Below are 18,705 nucleotides of genomic sequence, written 5' to 3' on the forward strand. Positions count from 1 at the left end.
CAGAAAATGCTTCGCTTCCAATTCGTAAAGAAAACGGAGTCGTTCAACACGTCATAAATTTTTAGGGGTAACGCGTCTCCATTTTTCCTTATAGATAATAACATTCTCTCTCTCTCTCTCTCTCTCTCTCTCTCTCTCTCTCTCTCTCTCTCTCTCTCTCTCTCTCTCTCTCTCTCTCTCTCTCACTGAATATGCAGAAACATCTCAGAATGAATATATATATATATATATATATATATATATATATATATATATATATATATATATATATATATATATATATATATATATATATATATATACTTGCCGGACGGATATGAACCGTTCGAAACAGACGTACCCGTGCTCTGTCTTATGAAGATCACGTATGGAAACCCCTTGTTGGATGGACTTCTGGGGTTAATTACAGGTTAATTACACTCGAGCGCCAAAAATTAAAGGTAAATTCATAATTGGCAACCAAAAACTGTAGAAAAAGTTAAGTTAGAAGGCAGTCGCTGCCGCGGAGCTACTATATAGTTCTACCTATATATATATATATATATATATATATATATATATATATATATATATATATATATATATATATATATATATATATATATATATATATATATATATATATATATGCACGAAGACAAATTTATTGACAGTGAAAGAAATAGAATAGATACGCAAATTAAAGAAGGTGCGTGTCCCCACTTTGCTTTTATTACGGTTCGTCTTTATGCTTTAAACTTTACTCTGTACTTTAACTTTAATGCATTATAAGAACGATAATGGGTTTGTGTGTCTTATGCATTGCATTCATTATTATTAGTGTTCAGCTTTACCCTGTGTACTTTATATTTTGTTTATTATAAATGCGTGCTTTTTACTTTGTATTTTATAAATACGAGATTTATGCTTTGTATTTTTAAAATATGAGCTTTTTGCTTGGTATTTAAAAAATGTAAGCTTTATACTTTGCATTGTAGAAATGCGAGCTTTTTGCTTTGTATTCTGTAATGGAAAACTTTATACTTTTTATTTTGTAATGGCAAATTTTATATTTGTTTTATAACTGCGAGTTTTATAAACTATTTTATAACAAGAAACTTTATACTTGTATTTTATTACGGCAAACTTTATACTTTGTACCTTATTAAGGCGAGCTTTACACTTCGTAATTCAATCACGAGAACAAAATTAAATGGTTCACTTCAGCCTTAACCATTGTTCTTCTTTGTGAAAATGAATTCACGCGTTTTGGCCTTTTTTATTTTTTTACAAAAGAGAACAGATTTCACTTTTATATTCATCACTTCCTGTTTTATATCTTTTTTTTTTTTAACACCAACTCCTTTTAGTCATCACTTCCTGTTCTATATAATATATATATATATATATATTATATTTTTATATTTTATATATATATATATTATTTTTTTAATACCAACTCCTTTTATTTTCTTCTTTCAACTGTTAAAGGTGACCTTCCTTTTGTCGTGACGCCAGGTGAGCATTACAGCAAATCAATACATCAGACAGTGATTAAAACCTTTCAAATTGATAGACAGTTATTAAGTCATTTTATGTCATAAGGGCATCACGCCTTCTCTTTTTACCTTCGTGAATATTCTGTCGTGTGATAGATCGCTTCCTAATGAATATGAAAATGCGCCCATTTTCAATAATAATAATAATAATAATAATAATAATAATAATAATAATAATAATAATAATAATAATAATGTCATGAAATATCTGCTCGCATGATATACAAGAGAATAATAGAATCTCATTATGGCTTTCATTTTGAGTGAATTTCTTTTTTTGACTTTCGTTTTATCCTCTTTGGAAATTTCATGGTCAGTCTTCCACAACATATGTTATGATTTTTTTTAATAAATGAATTTGACGTCAATGGAATCTCTCAATATGGTGTTATTTTTGACAGAGTTTCTCATAACTTACAACTTTCATCTTAAGAGAATATCAAAATCTCTGACTTTCACTTTAACTGGATCTCTCAAAATTTGCGACTATGATTTTAACTGAGACTCTTAAGTCTATCATTTTCATTTGATCAAATAAAAATATGCGACAATATTTAGAAAAGTAAATGCGGAAATTATAGGCATTCTCTAGAAAACTGTAATACGATGTATTGTGTGTAATCTTTATTTAAAAGTAAGTCAGCACATTGCTAGCACAATGATCTTCATTTTAAAGAAATTGGAAGAAAAAACTGATAACTTCAGAGGGAGGCAAATTATTCTTGGACTGATCTGGAGTTATGGAATTTAGGCTGCCAAGCTATAGGCGATGGCGCACTTTCGGCCACCAGCGATTAAGAAAGTGGAAAGGGGGAGAAGGTGATTCAAGAGACCCACAAAGTAAAGGAGACGAAGCACAACGATCTAAAGGAGGAACTGGGAGATAAACCCGCCATTGCAATAAGAGGTAAAGTTTAGTGAGGCTGGATAGTATAACTGACGAAAGGAAGAGGGAATGGAGGTAAAGTAAAAGGCTAAAAAGTTGATGCAGCTAGGGTCCGAAGGGATACCGCAAATACCCTGTAGTAATGATGGTGAACTAGCCCACTTCGGAGAGATTATTCTTGGTGATAATGCTTCTCATCCACGCAGGCTGCTTGTCAGTGGTCCTGTGACTTGTAAATATTGTTATACAAGGCAAGAGACTGGTTTGATCTTGAAAGACATTTGCTTCAGCGTCTGACGATTGTTGTACCAGTGGTGCCAATGCATACCTTTTTCGGTCATTGCCGAGGGCAGAAGTGGGTTGGTGGGACCGACGTGTTCGCAGGCATTGTACCAAAAGCCACTCTTCCGGTCGGCTGCGCAGTTGATGCTGCCTGCAAATTATACCAGGTCAAGGTTAGGTTGAAATGAGTTTTGTCTCGTCTCACATATAATAAAATGCTGTTATTCTGAAGTAAGGCAGGAAAACCAAACTTTTCCTTAATTCTTTGGAGGTTGAAATTGTGGGGAGGTCGAAATGAGCTTCGAAGTTGGTTGTTAATGCAAATAAATAAATATTATCTTATATCTAAATGAGCTTTGAGGCCACAGAATAAAGTGTGATTCAGCAAGAGTAGAAATGAACACTGACTTAGAAAGCAATTTGGGTCATTAGGTGGAAAGCTATTATCAGGGAAAGAGACAACTTTGAGAAGGTGTCCTTCACACTGACGATTACTTCCACACATCTCTTGAAGACTGGTATATAGACTGAATGGAAATTTCACAAGAAAATGAATTGGAAAATTTTTGCTAAAAAGTCCCCTCTCACCTTTGGCGACCCTACCCCTCCCTTCCCCTACCAGGAGAAGGAGGACGTTCAGTATAATGCAAAACTAGTGAGCGTACGATGTTTGTGGTTATTGCTGTCAGAACTCTCAGCGTAATGCAGATCAAGTGAATGTACCATGTTTGCTGTTATTTCTGTCAGAACTCTCAGCGTAATGCAACTCAATTGGACGTAGTAAAGTGGTTGTCATTATCCCTGTCAGGACTTTCAGAGTAGTGAAAATCGAGTGGCCATATAATGGTTGTCATTAGCCCTGTCAGAACTTTCAGTGTAATGCAGATAAAGTGAATGTTCAATGTACGTACATGCAATGCTTGTTGTTATCCCTGTCATAACTTTGAGCATAATTCAGATCTAGCGAAAATACAATGCATGTACATACGGGAACCTCAACATCATGCAGGCTGAGTGAACTTACAATGTACACACAGTGTTTGTCGACATCCATGTCAGCACTCTCAGTGTAATGCAGATGGAGTGAACGTACCATGTTTGCCATTGCCGTGTCAGCACGCTCTGTGTGATGCAAAATCGAGTAAACATTCAATGTACATACAGTGTCGTCTTCCCTGGCAGAACTCTCACCGTGGTGCAGATGTAGTGAACTTACCATGTTTGTCATTATCCCTGTCAGGTGTCGAGAAGAGCATTGCGTTATGGTAGGACAGGGAGTCGCCTGCTGTGCCTGAGTACCCCTCCACGTGCAGTCGATACTCCCAGTCGACATTGTCCACCTTGAAGGTGCTGTACTCGGCGTAAGCTGCCTTTTCATTCCAGTCCTTCATGTCAACGCGCAGCGTCTGCATTCTCTCGCTGGTCATCTTGTGGAGAAAGTCGTTGCCTGCAGATGGTGGATGTTTAGAAGTGTTAGTGGGTCAGAGATCTGTGTAATTTCTTTTATTATTGCATTAGTTGGACATAGGTCTCGCTGAGCTCTTTTTAAAACGCTTTAGTTGGGCAGAGATCTTTGTCATTTTTTTTAACGCATTAAAGAGTTCTCCGCCAGTTCTTTTAAAAACGCTTTAGTTGGTCAGAGATCTTTGTCATTTTTTTTAACGCATTAGTGGGAAAGTGTTCTCCGCAAGTTCTTTTTGTAAACACTTTAGTTGGGCAGAGATCTTTGTAAGTTCTTCTTTAAACTCATCTCTGGGAAAGAGACCTCTTTTTCAAATGCATTAGTTAGGCAGAGATCTATGTAAGTACATTTTAAACGCATTAGCTGAACAGAGGCCTCTGTAAATTCTGTTTTAAACACGTTAGTTGGACAGAGACCTCCGCAAGTTCTTTTTAAAACGCACTAGTTCTCTTTAGGTTCTTTTTTAAAAGCTTTAGTTGGACAGAGGTCTCTGTAGGAGTTGTCTGTTAAGTGTATTATTTGAGCAGTAATATTTGTAAGTTCTTTTTTAAACGCATTAGTTGAACAGAGATTTGTAAGTTCTCTTTTAAACGCATTACTTGAACAGAGATTTGTAAGTTCTCTTTTAAACACATCACTGGGGCAGAGACCTTTGTAAATTCATTTTTAAGTGTATTAGTGGCACAGGTCTCTGTGAATTCGTTTTTAAATACATTAGTGGGACAGAGTTTTCCATAGGTTCTCTTTTAAACGCATCAGTGGAACAGAGACCTCTGTAGGTTTTTTTTTAATTGCATCAGTGGGACAGAGATCTCTGTAAGTTCTTTTTTAAACGCATCAGAGGCACAGAGACCTCTGTGTGTTCTCTTTTAAACGCATCAGAGGGACAGAGACCTCTGTAGGTTCTCTTTTAAACCGATCAGAGGGACAGAGACCTCTGTAGGTTCTTTTTTAAACGCATCAGAGGCACAGAGACCTCTGTGTGTTCTCTTTTAAACGCATCAGAGGGACAGAGACCTCTGTAGGTTCTCTTTTAAACCGATCAGAGGGACAGAGACCTCTGTAGGTTCTTTTTTAAACGCATCAGAGGCACAGAGACCTCTGTAGGTTCTTTTTTAAACGCACCACTGGTGACAGAGACTTCACAAATCACTCACCTATCCAGTATTCAGTCTCGGGATCGCCAAAGCCGAACCTGTAATATCGCCAGCCTTTGTTGAAGTCGACTTGTTGCTCGAGTTTCCTCCTGAGCAAAATGGTGGTCCATCCACCATCTTCTCCCTCCATGTCACACCAGACGCGGACGCCTTTGCCCACGAAGCCACACCTGGGGAAAGGGAGAGAGTCCATCAGATTCCTCGTTGGGATTTTTTTTTTAAACCTTAGGAATAAGAACTCATTTATGATGAAAAACAACTCCCTTAGGTGAAAAAGCAACTCCCTTATGTTGCATGCGAAAAACAACTCACTTATGTGGTGTGTGAAAAAAAACTCATTCATGTGGAAAAAAACTTGCTTGTGTGGAAAGTCTACTCCCTTATGCAAAAAAAAAAAAAAAACTCACTTGTGGCAAAAAAACTCGCCTATGTGAAGAAAATATACTCATGTGGCAAAACAAATTCTTTTTGGAAAACAACTCTTTTATGTGGAGAAACACCCCACCCTTATGTAGAAAATCTACTAAGTTATGTGAAGAAAACCACTCACTTATGTGGAAAAGCAACTCTAAGTGAAAAAACAGCACAGTTATGTGGCCAAATAGCTCAATAATTTGGAAAAATATATCTCTCAAGTGAGAAAACAACTCATTTATGTGAAAAACAACTCCTTTATATGAAAAAACAACTCCCTTATGCAGAAATACAACACCCTTATGTGGAAAAACAGGTCACTTATGTTGGAAAAACTCCCCTATGTAAGAAAAATAACTTCCTGATGTGGAAGAAATAATCCCCCTATTCACATGAACAACAACTCACTTATGTGGAAAAAAAAACTCCCTTATGCAAGCAACAACTCACTTCTGTGGATAGATTGTGTAGATTCCGCTGACGTTTTTCCCCTGCTGGAAGAGATCCTGGCAGTCTCGAGGCCTGCAAAAGAAAACATTCGTCTGTTAATGAAAGTTTTCCTATTTTTTTTTTTTTACTATTCCTTGATGCAAATGTTTATATTTGCAATGTTTGAGAATACACAGACACACACACACACACACACACACACACACACACACACACACACACACACACACACACACACATATATATATATATATATATATATATATATATATATATGTATGTATAGACTGTGTGTGTGCATGTATGTATGGGACTGTTAGTCCTGGAAAGCTTGTAACTTTTATTGAATAAATATCTCCGCTAGATACCATCCAGTTTTAATGAGGTCCTGTCAGTAATTGCATTAATGCACAGATAATTGTGTAAGTGATAAAGTATATATATACATACATACATACATACATTCATACATACATAAATACACGCACATCAAGATCTTACTTACAGTCATGTCTTACCGGTGTCATGGACCATAAATACCATGACACCAGTTCTGAATTTGAAACCAGTCAGTCAGTTAGTCTCATAATGGAAGCAACAGTTATACAGTTCTTGACTCACCACTGTAAGGAATAACAAGGGACCTCCGACGTCTTCTGGTCGCTTCTGCTCAAGTACTCCTCGTTCCACTCGATGACTCGAGAGCTGATCCTCGATTTCTGGAACTCGAGATCCGAGATCCTCTCCCTCAGCTGCTCGTTCTCGACTTCCATTTTCCTCATCAGGAGGTTGAGCAGGTGGTTCTGGGCGACTGAGCCTGTGGAGCGTCGAAGGTTGATCAGTTTCTCTCTCTCTCTCCCTCTCTCTTTCTCTCTCTCTCTTTCTCTCTCTCTCTCCCCAAAGGTATTTCGCTGCACTGACTTACTGATTTATTTCATTAAACATATACAATTTTTCAGAGGGGTAAAGGAAGACCAATCTCTCTCTCTCTCTCTCTCTCTCTCTCTCTCTCTCTCTCTCTCTCTCTCTCTCTCTCTCTCTCTCTCTCTCTCTCTCTCTCTCTCTCTCTCTCAAGGGTATTTTGTTACATTGACTGAATGATTTATTTCAGTAAACATGTACAATTTTTCAGAGGGGTAAAGGGAGAGCAGCCTCTCTCTCTCTCTCTCTCTCTCTCTCTCTCTCTCTCTCTCTCTCTCTCTCTCTCTCTCTCTCCAAAGATATTTCTCTGCACTGACTTACTGATTTATTTCATTAAACACATACAGTTTTTCAGAGGGGTAACGGAAGAGCAATCTCTCTCTCTCTCTCTCTCTCTCTCTCTCTCTCTCTTCTCTTAGATTGAATTTCAGTGAACATGTACAATTTTTCAGATGGAAAAAACTACTCTCTCTCTCTCTCTCTCTCTCTCTCTCTCTCTCTCTCTCTCTCTCTCTCTCTCTTGGGGAAACAGCTAAAATGAAACAAGATAACTGAGACTTCAGCTTCCTGATCAACATGCGATTTTTTAGGCAGTTTCCAAAAACCAGCAACATTATCCCTTCCCTTAACCCCCACACCCACCCCACCCCCCCCCAACCCTTCCTTACCATCGAGCGAGGTCAGAGGCCCGAGCAAACTCTCCAGGCCCTTGAGAGTGACGTTGACACTTGACAAAAGGCCGCCGAGGTCCAGTTTGATACGACTCACGGGGCAGCCCCTGTGGCTGGAGGCTTCGGGATCCACTTTATTATCGTCAGCAGCAGCAGCAGCGGCTGCGCCAGTCAAGACGGAGAAGACGCCGATGAGCTGCGTCAGGAAGAGACAGGCAACAACGCCCTTCGTCGTCAGCAGGGTCGTCCTCGGTGGTGTTGCTGCCGCCATCATGGTCCGGTCACGAAACGCCGGAGTGTACGTATAAGGCGTGAGTGACGACGACGCGAAGTTCTTCTTCTTCTTCTTCTTCTTCTTTTCTTCACGATGAACTGCGCTGCGTTTTCAGGTCGCCTCTCTTTATATATATGCGTGTGCCCTTTCGCTCGCACCGCTGGCGAAGAATGACAGGCGTTGTCTGTCAGTCTTCGTCTGAAAATAAAAAAGAGAGAAAAACACTTCGCCATAACTTCTCACTCAGCATCAGCAGAAGATAATAATTAGACTGAATCTGTAAAGCATATAAATATAGATAAATTATTATTATGATTATTAATATTAGTAGTAGTAGTAGTAGTAGTAGTAGTAGTAGTAGTAGTAGTAGTAGTAGTAGTAGTAGTAAACTGAATGTATTATTATTATCATTTTTTTTCTATCACAGTCATCCTATTTGACTGGGTGGTTTTTATAGTGTGGGATTCCGGGTTGCATCCTGCCTCCTTAGGAGTCCATCGCTTTTCTCACTATGTGCGCTGTTTCTAGTAGCACACTTTTTTGCATGAGTACTGGAGCTACTTCGGCATCTAGTTTTTCCAGATTCCTTTTCAGTGATCTTGGGATCGTGCCTAGTGTTCCTATGATTATGGGTAAAATTTCCACTGGCATTTTCCATATCCTTCTTAATTCGATTTTCAATTTTTTCCCTTTCTTTCTCATCTACTCTGGTGTCCCAAGGTATTGCGACATCAGTGAGTGATACTTTCTTCTCGATTTTGTCAATCAACGTCACGTCTGGTCTATTGGCACGTATCACCCTATCTGTTCTGATACCATAGTTCCAGAGGATCTTTGCCTGATCGTTTTTTATCACTCCCTCAGGTTGGTATCCGTACCACTTACTACTGCAAGCTAGCTGGTGTTTCTTGCACAGGTTCCAGTGGAGGGCTTTTGCTACTGAATCATGCCTCTTTTTGTCCTGGTTCTGTGCAAGCGCCGGACATTCACTTGCTATGTGGTGTATGGTCTCGTCTTTCTTATTGCACTTCCTGCATATGGGTAAGATGTTATTTCTATCTATTGTTCTTTGGATATATCTGGTTCTTAGGGCCTGATCTTTTAACGCTGTTAGCATTCCTTCTGTTTCCTTCTTGAGTTTTCCCCTCTGTAGCCATTGCCATGTTTCATCGCTGGCCAGTTCTTCTGTCTGTTTCATGTACTGTCCGTGCATTGGTTTGTTGTGCCATTGCTCTGTTCTGTTTTTCATTCTCCTGTCTCTGTATATTTGTGGGTCTTCGTTTACTTTTATCAGTCCTTCTCCCCATGCGCTCCTTAGCCACTCGTCTTCACTGGTTTTCAGATATTGCCCCAGAGCTCTGTTCTCGATGTTGACGCAGTCCTCTATGCCTAGTAGCCCTCTCCCCCCTTCCTTTCATGTTATGTATAGTCTGTCTGTATTTGCTCTTGGGTGTAGTGCTTTGTGTATTGTCATGTGTTTTGTACCAGTAATTTCTAGTGGAGTGGACTAAACTGCTGACCAGAAAGCTACAAAGTGACAGTACACAAAGCACTACACCCAAGAGCAAATACAGACAGATTATACCACCCTGCGTCAACATCGAGAGCAGAGCTCTGGGGCAATATCTGAAAACCAGTGAAGACGAGTGGCTAAGGAGCTGGGAGTAGGACTGATAAAAGTAGACGAAGACCCAGAAATATTGAAAAACAGAACAGAGCAATGGTACAACAAACCAATCTGGACAGTTGAAACAGACAGAAGAACTTTCGTGAAACATGGCAATGTTTCCGGTGTTGAGTTTTGACTTGAGTATCACCTTAAGTCTCTGCGTATATTCTTTCCTGATTGTGTCCTTCCTCTCATGGTGTTTTATATCCTCTCCTTCCATTATTCCCAGTTATTTGCATCCTGTCTCATCTATGTGTTTGATGCTATTCCCATCTGGTAGCTTTATCCCTTCAGTCCTTGTTACTCTGCCTTTTTGTATGTTGACCAAGGCACATTTTTCTATTCCAAACTCCATCCTGATGTCCCCAGATGCAATCTTTACAGTCTGGATTAGGGTATCTATTTCCTTGATGCTCTTACCGTACAGCTGGATGTCGTCCATGAACATCAGATGGTTAATTCTGTTGTCACCTTTCTTGAGTTGGTATCCAGCATCCATCTTCTGCAGTACTTTGTCATGGGAATTATGGCTACTACGAAGAGTGGTGGGACAGTGAGTCGCCTTAAAAGATCCCTCTCCTGATGTTAACCTCTGCTAATCTTATCCCAGAGCTTGTAAGTAATGTATTCCAGTTGCGCATTGTATTTTTAAGGAAGCTGATGGTGTTTTCCTCTGCCCCATATATTTTCAGGCATTTGATTAGCCACGTGTGTGGTATCATGTCGAAGGCTTTCTTGTAGTCAACCCATCCCATGCTTAGGTTGGTTTCTCCTTCTCTTACTATCCTTCATTGCCATTTTGTCGATTAGGAGCTGGTCTTTTGTGCCCCAACACTTCCTTCTGCAGCTTTTTGTTGGTGGGGGATGGTTTTTGTGTCCTCTAGGTAGTTGTATAGCCTTTCACTGATGATACCTGTTAGTAACTTCCACATTATTGGTAGGCAGTGATAGGCCTGTAGTTGCTTGCTATATTTCCCTTGTTCTTGTCTTTCTGTACTAAGGATGTTCTCCCTGTGGTCATCCATTTGGGCGTATGGTGGTTTGTGATACAATGCTGGAGTTGTTCTGCTATTCGTGGGTATAGGGCCTTGAAGTTTTTGAGCCAGTATCCATGAACTTCATCGGGACCTGGGGCTTTCCAGTTGGGGCTTTAGTATTATTATTATTATTATTATTATTATTATTATTATTATTATTATTATTATTAAAAAATGAATTCCATTTTCATCCAGCGCATGAGAATGACGCGGGAGAGAGAGAGAGAGAGAGAGAGAGAGAGAGAGAGAGAGAGAGAGAGAGAGAGAGTCACTAATTTTTTGTTACGTAATGTTTATACAAACTGTATGGTTGCGAAATAGATTATTTAAATAGCATCCTTGAGGTTTAATCACCGTTGTGATCAGCGAACAAAATAAATCCTACTTTATGACATGCAATGTGTATCGGTACATTTTTTCGTTCTGAGTAAAAACATAGTCTGCTTGCAGTAATATTCACTGTAGCTATCGCAAAATCGCAATATATTAAACAACCAATTTCAGGTCACCATAATGTACTTGTAATTGATGTATTATAAGTATGATGCAAATTCAGAATTGCTTAAATTGTAAAATACAGATTAGCGTGTGAGTTTAAAGTTTCCATTAAAGGAAGTATTCCCACGATTTGATTATTAAAAGAGCAGATTATTAGATAAGGACGAGTAAACGAGATATATATATATATATATATATATATATATATATATATATATATATATATATATATATATATATATATATATATATATATATATATACATTATATATATATGTATATATATATTATATACATATAAATATATATATGTATATACATATATATATATGTATATATATTCATGTATATATCTATATGTGGTCAGCATGGCAGAGGTGGGTTGATACCGATTCTAAATACAAATACTTGAGTTCGACGGGGATTTGTAGGTGGGAGCCGGTATCAACTTATACCTCACTTGTTGGCCGTGTGGGTAAAGGCGTCACTGTAGTCCTGAGTTCTTGTCTTCCGTGGTTCGAGCCCACGGGACGACGAACTTATTATCAACTAAAAAAATTCCCCTTTGGTAACATATATGAAAATATATTATTTCCGAGGTAGAGCGAATTGGATTAAAATTAAAGGACGTTTGTAGCTTAATGCTTGTATATGAATCACGGTGATGTGATAAAATTCATTCATAATATGGCTGCGTGCAACAAACGCATTACATGGTCAGCATGGCAGAGGTGGGTTGATACCGATTCTAAATACAAATACCTGAGTTCGACGGGGATTTGTAGGTGGGAGCCGGTATCAACTTATACCTCACTTGTTGGCCGTGTGGGTAAAGGCGTCACTGTAGTCCTGAGTTCTTGTCTTCTGTGGTTCGAGCCCACGGGACGACGAACTTATTATCAACTAAAAAAATTCCCCTTCGGTATATATATATATATATATATATATATATATATATATATATATATATATATATATATATATATATATATATATATATATATATATATATATACACATGCATATTGTATACATGTATGTGCGCGTGTGTGCTAGAACAAAGTAATTTACATGAAAGAAAATGCGCATCCATCCATGAGAGCTGACTGTAGGCTACAGTTCAGCTGGGGAACTTTGTAGACGCGTCAAGAAGAATAACAGTCTCCGACCCTTACAACGGCTCTTTGATTCCCTTCCACATCTCAAGGAGCATCTGCGTGGTGGCTGGGGGAGCCAGCTGGAAATCCCACCCACAAACACATACACACACAAACATCTCGAGGGTTTATTTAAGAAACAGGGCAATAAGACGCCGATTGTACCCTGAGACGCTGACCAAGTTCCCTGACAAACGTCTTGAAGCAGTTCTGGCGTCAGATCCTCTTATGATCTGACTGAAAGACATTAGAGACTTCTTCTACCTTCGTCTTCTTCTTCTGTGTATTGATTAATGGGAGGCTGGCCTGACTTCACGGCTTGTAGTCTTGTCTAACTAACGCGGATAAATGGACTGAATTATCATCGAGGTTACTGAATGACCTCACCCGATTTTATTACCTCTTTCGTTATAGAAAAGAAAATCTGGATAAATAATGTTATTTTTCCTGATGCAAGCGTCACTTAGGAGCATAGCATCAGAATGATTTCAGAACAGGAGAATAGTTCTTTAAGAACAGATGAACATAAATTCCAATTAAATTCACTAAAAGTAAACATAGCATCATAATTATTATTTCTGAACATGAAAACTGTTTTTGAGGGACAGATGAACATAAAATTAAATTCACTAAAATTGAACATAGCAACAGAATTGTTATTTCAGAACAGCATAACTGTTCTTGAGAAACAGCTGAACATAAATTCAAATGAAATTCACTAAAAATGAACATAGCAACAGAATAGTTATTTCAGAACAGCATAACTGTTCTCGAGAAACAGCTGAACATAAATTAAAATTAGATTCACTAAGAATGAACATAGCAACAGAATTGTTATTTCAGAACAGGAAAACTGTTCTTGAGGTAAAGATGACCATAAATAAAAAAAAAAGTGTTTGATGATGAGTGGTACAAATGATTAGTTGCAGAGAACAGTGAAATTTATTTTGTGGTGAAAATGAAGCATGTGATTTATAACTCACACAAACACACAGGGAGAGTGGCTGGTTAGGTGTAAAAATATGAATGATGTAAGGGTGTGTTATTCCTCAGTGGCTGTCAAATGTCTCCTTCTCCAGTGAGGGAATTCTTAAAGGATTTTCTTGACAAGGTCGAAAGTTTGATTTCAAAGGACACAGATTAGGAGAGGAACAATATAAGACGAATTTTACATGTAGATATAACCAAGCAAATTACTTAACTCCAGCTGTTAATGAACCATTTAGATTCTAAAGATTCTTCAAATGAGAAATTACCAAAGGAGTAAGATTAAGGACACCGAGAAACAATTTAATTGTATAAGCAAGATTAGAGCTTGATATTGGATGGAAGAAAATTCCCTCAGAGCGAGAATGAAATACAGTTAGACATATTACATAGGGCTTATCATTTACATGCTTCATGGAGAATTAAACCAATTAATGATAAATAAAAGAGGGGGTTAAAAATGATACAGTCATGTATTGTTAATGGAATCAATGTAGAGCGATTACATTAGTTATGACAGTAAGAGTAAACAGCAAATGCTTCGTTTCCAATTTGTACAGAAAACGGAGGCGTTCTACACGTCATAAATTTTTAGAGGTAACGCGTCTCCTTTTTCGTTATGGATGCAAACATTCTCTCTCTCTCTCTCTCTCTCTCTCTCACTGAATATGCGGAAATGTCTCAGAATGATTTTTCTAGTACCTTCTATTGAATGGATATTCACACGCATGCTGATATATATATATATATATATATATATATATATATATATATATATATATATATATATATATATATATATATATATATATATATATATATAAACTGTATTAAGACGAAACTTATTGAAAGTGAAAGAAATAGAATAGATACGTTCAAATGAAAATAATAACATTTGTAAATTCATTAAACTTGAGATTAGGCGTTCTTGAACAGCTTAAATTTCAAACGATAATATTCTTTCTTTAATGAACCGGAAGCGTTCCTTACGGAGAGAAGCCATTGTTCCGTAAACGCCAATTTATTCGTGTGTTGCTAAGCCACTACCTTAACTGTACGGCTTCGCTTCCCATCACAGCTTGGCTATGGAATCCGATATCATTTCGAAGCGGCCCAGTGGTCCGGATTTTCTAGTATTTGGGGAGACATTACCGTCGCCATAATCCCAAAGTTATATTTCAATCTTGTATTTCTTGTCACCTTAGGAGCCAGACACATTTACTACTCATTTTAGGTGGCAATGCCAAGGACACACAAATACACACAGAGGGAACACTCTCCTTGATGTAGCCAGTGACGTCATCGTGCTTTGTCATGTTACTCTGCTCTATATCTGGATCTATTCTCCTGTTCTTATAAGGTTCTTAATACTTTTGTCTCTTGACTTTTTGCTCTCTGTTGCATGGTTTTTTTTTTTTTTTTGTTGGATTTTTTTTTTATTTATGTCCCTTCCGTAGGGTACGGCCGCACTACGGTAAAACACGGCACAAAAACACGTCGGGAACGTGGAGCATACGTGCCACAAGCAGGTTGAAAACGCCTGATTTCAAGACTGCTAAACCCAAAAATTTATTCGGCTTGACTCTCTGGCATAAGTCTCTCTCTCTCTCTCTCTCTCTCTCTCTCTCTCTCTCTCTCTCTCTCTCTCTCTCTCTCGTAAATAATCTGAGCAACCCAACGTTGCAATTTAGTGTAACAAGTTACTGTGTTTCAATGTGTTTAAAATACTATAAAAATCGGGGAAAACTCTAAGTCTAGATTACAGCATTCAAAATTCCAAGTATTTTTCGTTTTTTACTTCTCGGGCAATATATCACAAACACAACCTCATAAATGTATGGCACAATGACCTGATTTTTTTTTTTACCTGATTTTGATTTTTATAGCCCGATTTTGGTTTTTTCTAACTTGTCTTAAGGTTTTTTTCTAAACTGATTTTGGTTTTCTAACCTGAATTTGTTTTTTCTAACCTGATTTTTTATCCGATCGTGCCTTACCTTATTGTAACCTGATTTTTCCCCTCTGATTTTGGTTTTTATAACCTGATTTTGTTTTTTCTAACCCGATTTTGTTTATTCTAGCCTGATTTTTTTCTACTCTGATTTTGAATTTTTCCAACCAGTTTTTGTTTTTATCTAACCTGATTTTGGTTTTTCTTACCTGATTTTAGAATTTTTCTTATCTGATTTTATTTTTCTAAGCCTATTTTAGTATAACATGATTTTTTCTAATTCGATTTTAGCTTTTTCTAACCTGATTTTGTTTTTCCTAACCTGATTTTGGTTTTTCTAATCTGATGTTTGATTTTTATACCTGATTTTTTATTTTTCTAACCTGATTTTGGTTTTTTACTTGATTTTATTTTTTCTAACCGATTTTTTTCGTAACCTGAGTTTGGATTTTTATTCTAACCTGATTATTGTTTTTTCTAACCTGATTTTGTGTTTTTAAAACCTGATTTTGGTTTTTCTAACCCGAATTTGTTTTTTCTAACCTGATTTTGAATTTTATAACGAAACCGTAAACATATCTCCTTAATAATACAGAACACCCGAGGATCATCTATAGTTGTATGGGTCATTCCTGTATTTTTTTTCTGTGCTCTCTTCTATAAATACGTTTGGAGACATCTAAATCTGTTCTTTTTCCCAACAACCCTCACCATCTCTCGGATCAGCTTACATACCAAACCAGTCACTCCATTGTCTGCTTGCCGGATGAGAATTTTTTTTTATTTTTTTTTTTTTATTTAGCTCGATTTAAACTTCTATTCTGTATTTCGTGACCCATGTTTTTTTAATGCAAAGGTCAATAACACGGGCAAAAAGATGACCTGACCCATGCCTGATGAAAACAGGAATAAGAAGGAGAAAGAAACCTGCGTAGGAAGAGATAGACCAGCCCCTCGAAGGAGGGAAGGTTATATGCTTTTTCTAAGTAGATATTTAGAAATAGGCTTTTGGTCCTCAGGGGCAAAGGGCCAGCGGGAGGGCAACCGTGCACCCTTTTCTAGCCCAGGCTCGAAGAAAAGTTTAAGATAAGGACAATAAAGAGCGGTTGACCTTCTTGGAATCTTACTTTAGAAAATAAGTTGATAGTTGTTAATGAAGTTATTAGTCCATAATTTAATTGTATTGATATACAATCATCAAATCGGAACAAGAATGAATGATTAAATCGTATCAATAATAAATAATGAACTGAATTAATTGACAAATTAAATCGAGGATTGATATTATATAATTGCGCTCTAATGGCTTTCAGTCTCTTCGATTCAAATGCCAAATGCAATTATAAGCTCTCTCTCTCTCTCTCTCTCTCTCTCTCTCTCTCTCTCTCTCTCTCTCTCTCTCTCTCTCTCTACGAGGTGTATTCTGAATTAGCAGGCTGTAGCGTTGCACCTGATGACCCACAACATCACAGATTTACTTTTATTTTGACTATCTGTTTTCGCATTGCTCTGATGAAGTTTTAAAAATTTTTTTTTGTACATTAAATTTTATTGCAATTTAATGTTTTCCTGCGCATTTATTTTCTTATTATGCATTAACCTTGTTTTTTGTTTAGTAATTTTTTAAGCTTAATATTTTTTTCATTAACTTTTTCTTGCATATTATTTTATGTGCATTAATTTTTTTATGCATTCATTCTTCATTTTTTCATGAGCATTATTTTTTCTTGTGCATTCATTCTTTATGCACTGATTTTCTGATGTAGATTATTTTTTACTTGTACATTTATTCTTTTTGCATTTATTTTTCATGTGCATTAATTTTTCATGTGCATCAAATTTTTATTGTGCCATTCATTGTTAATGCAATAATTTTTCATGTGAATTGATTTTTCATATGCTTTATTTTTTTTATTGTGCATTCATTGTTTATGCATTAGTTTTTATGCGTACTAATTTTTTCTTGTGCATTCACTGTTTATGCATTAATTTGATATGTGCATTAATTTTTTCCTGTGCATTCATTGTTTATGCATTTATTTTTCATGTGCATTCATTCTTTTTACATTTATAGTTTAAATATGCATTAAGTTTGATCTTGTGCATTCATCTTTTTCTTAAGCGTTCAGTTTTTTAATCTTATGCATTAATTTTTCATCTTTTACATTCATGTCTTTTCTTATCCATTTACGTATCGCTTGGATTGAGTTCTTTTCTATTAGGCTATTTTATATTACTTTTTAACCCATGCATCCCTTTGTGCCCTAAATCCTATAGCCTTCATTCTTTTGAGAAGCGTATCTCGCGTTTATTAGGGTTCTTACAAGACACGAGTGACTATAATTCAATCCCACGGAGGAGGAAAAAGCTTGTTTTAATTTTCTGGTAGTCAGGAGACTGTGGTGGGCCGCAGCCGGTGTGGGTAACCGGAAAGAGGCTAATAACTTTTTCTTATTATTATTATTCATCCCAAAATTGCAGCTGAAAACCAGTGAGATTTAACATCATCTAAAGCCATGATTAATAAGAGCATAAAGTGTATAATTGTAATATATAAATGTGTATGTTTCTAGGTATGTATGTATAAATGTATATACAAATAAACACAAACACACACACACATACATATATATATTCATATATATAATATATATATATATATATTATATAAATATATATATATATGAATATATATATATATATATATTTATATGTAAATGAATGTATATATTATGTATATATATATATATATCCATATATATATATGTAAAAATATATATATATATATATATATATATATATATATATATATATATATATATATATATATAACGCACTAGTAAGTTCTTAACCATGCTATTGCACAAAGGGTTAACGAAGTCTTATGCACGAGGGATCAAATGTTATCTGCGGTCTGTCGGCAATGACATCATATCCTGCAGTACCAGTTGCCCGTAGACAGGAGGATGTTCGTAATCCTATCGGATCCTGAAGGTCACACCAAGACCCGCGAGAAGCGGCGAATCACAGATTAGAGTGATTAGAAATGAGAGATAGAGAGAGAGAATCTAGTCTCGACCTTCTAGCAGAGAAATGGGTTAAAATGTCGTTAATAAAAATGATGTGTTCAATCTTTGAAAAACATGTTGATACATTATAGAGAGAGAGAGAGAGAGAGAGAGAGAGAGAGAGAGAGAGAGAGAGAGAGAGAGAGAGAGAATATATCTACTCTTTACCTTCTTACAGAGAAATAAGTTAAATTGTCACTAATAAAAATTATGTGTTTACTCTTTGAAAACCATGTTGATATATTAGAGAGAGAGAGAGAGAAATAGAGACTAATAAAAATG

At 36.6% G+C, this 18,705-nt stretch overlaps 2 protein-coding genes across 2 annotated transcripts in view; one reads left to right on the forward strand and one right to left on the reverse strand.

Moving 5' to 3' along the window:
* The window catches only part of LOC136848195 (sericin-2-like), a 66,372-nt gene that overhangs the window by 33,482 nt on the left and 14,185 nt on the right, over positions 1-18,705 (forward strand). The window lies entirely within an intron of this gene.
* Positions 2,148-8,183, reverse strand: LOC136848192 (techylectin-5A-like). The gene is made up of 6 exons (XM_067120505.1): positions 7,779-8,183; positions 6,811-7,006; positions 6,190-6,261; positions 5,326-5,495; positions 3,923-4,153; positions 2,148-2,857 (listed from the first exon to the last, which is right to left on the reverse strand). Exons 1-6 carry the CDS (start codon positions 8,053-8,055, stop codon positions 2,667-2,669), a joined length of 1,137 nt encoding a protein of 378 aa, XP_066976606.1. The 5' UTR covers positions 8,056-8,183; the 3' UTR covers positions 2,148-2,666.

This window comes from Macrobrachium rosenbergii, chromosome 18 (genome assembly GCF_040412425.1).
Source record: "Macrobrachium rosenbergii isolate ZJJX-2024 chromosome 18, ASM4041242v1, whole genome shotgun sequence".
Taxonomy (NCBI): Eukaryota; Metazoa; Arthropoda; class Malacostraca; order Decapoda; family Palaemonidae; genus Macrobrachium; species Macrobrachium rosenbergii.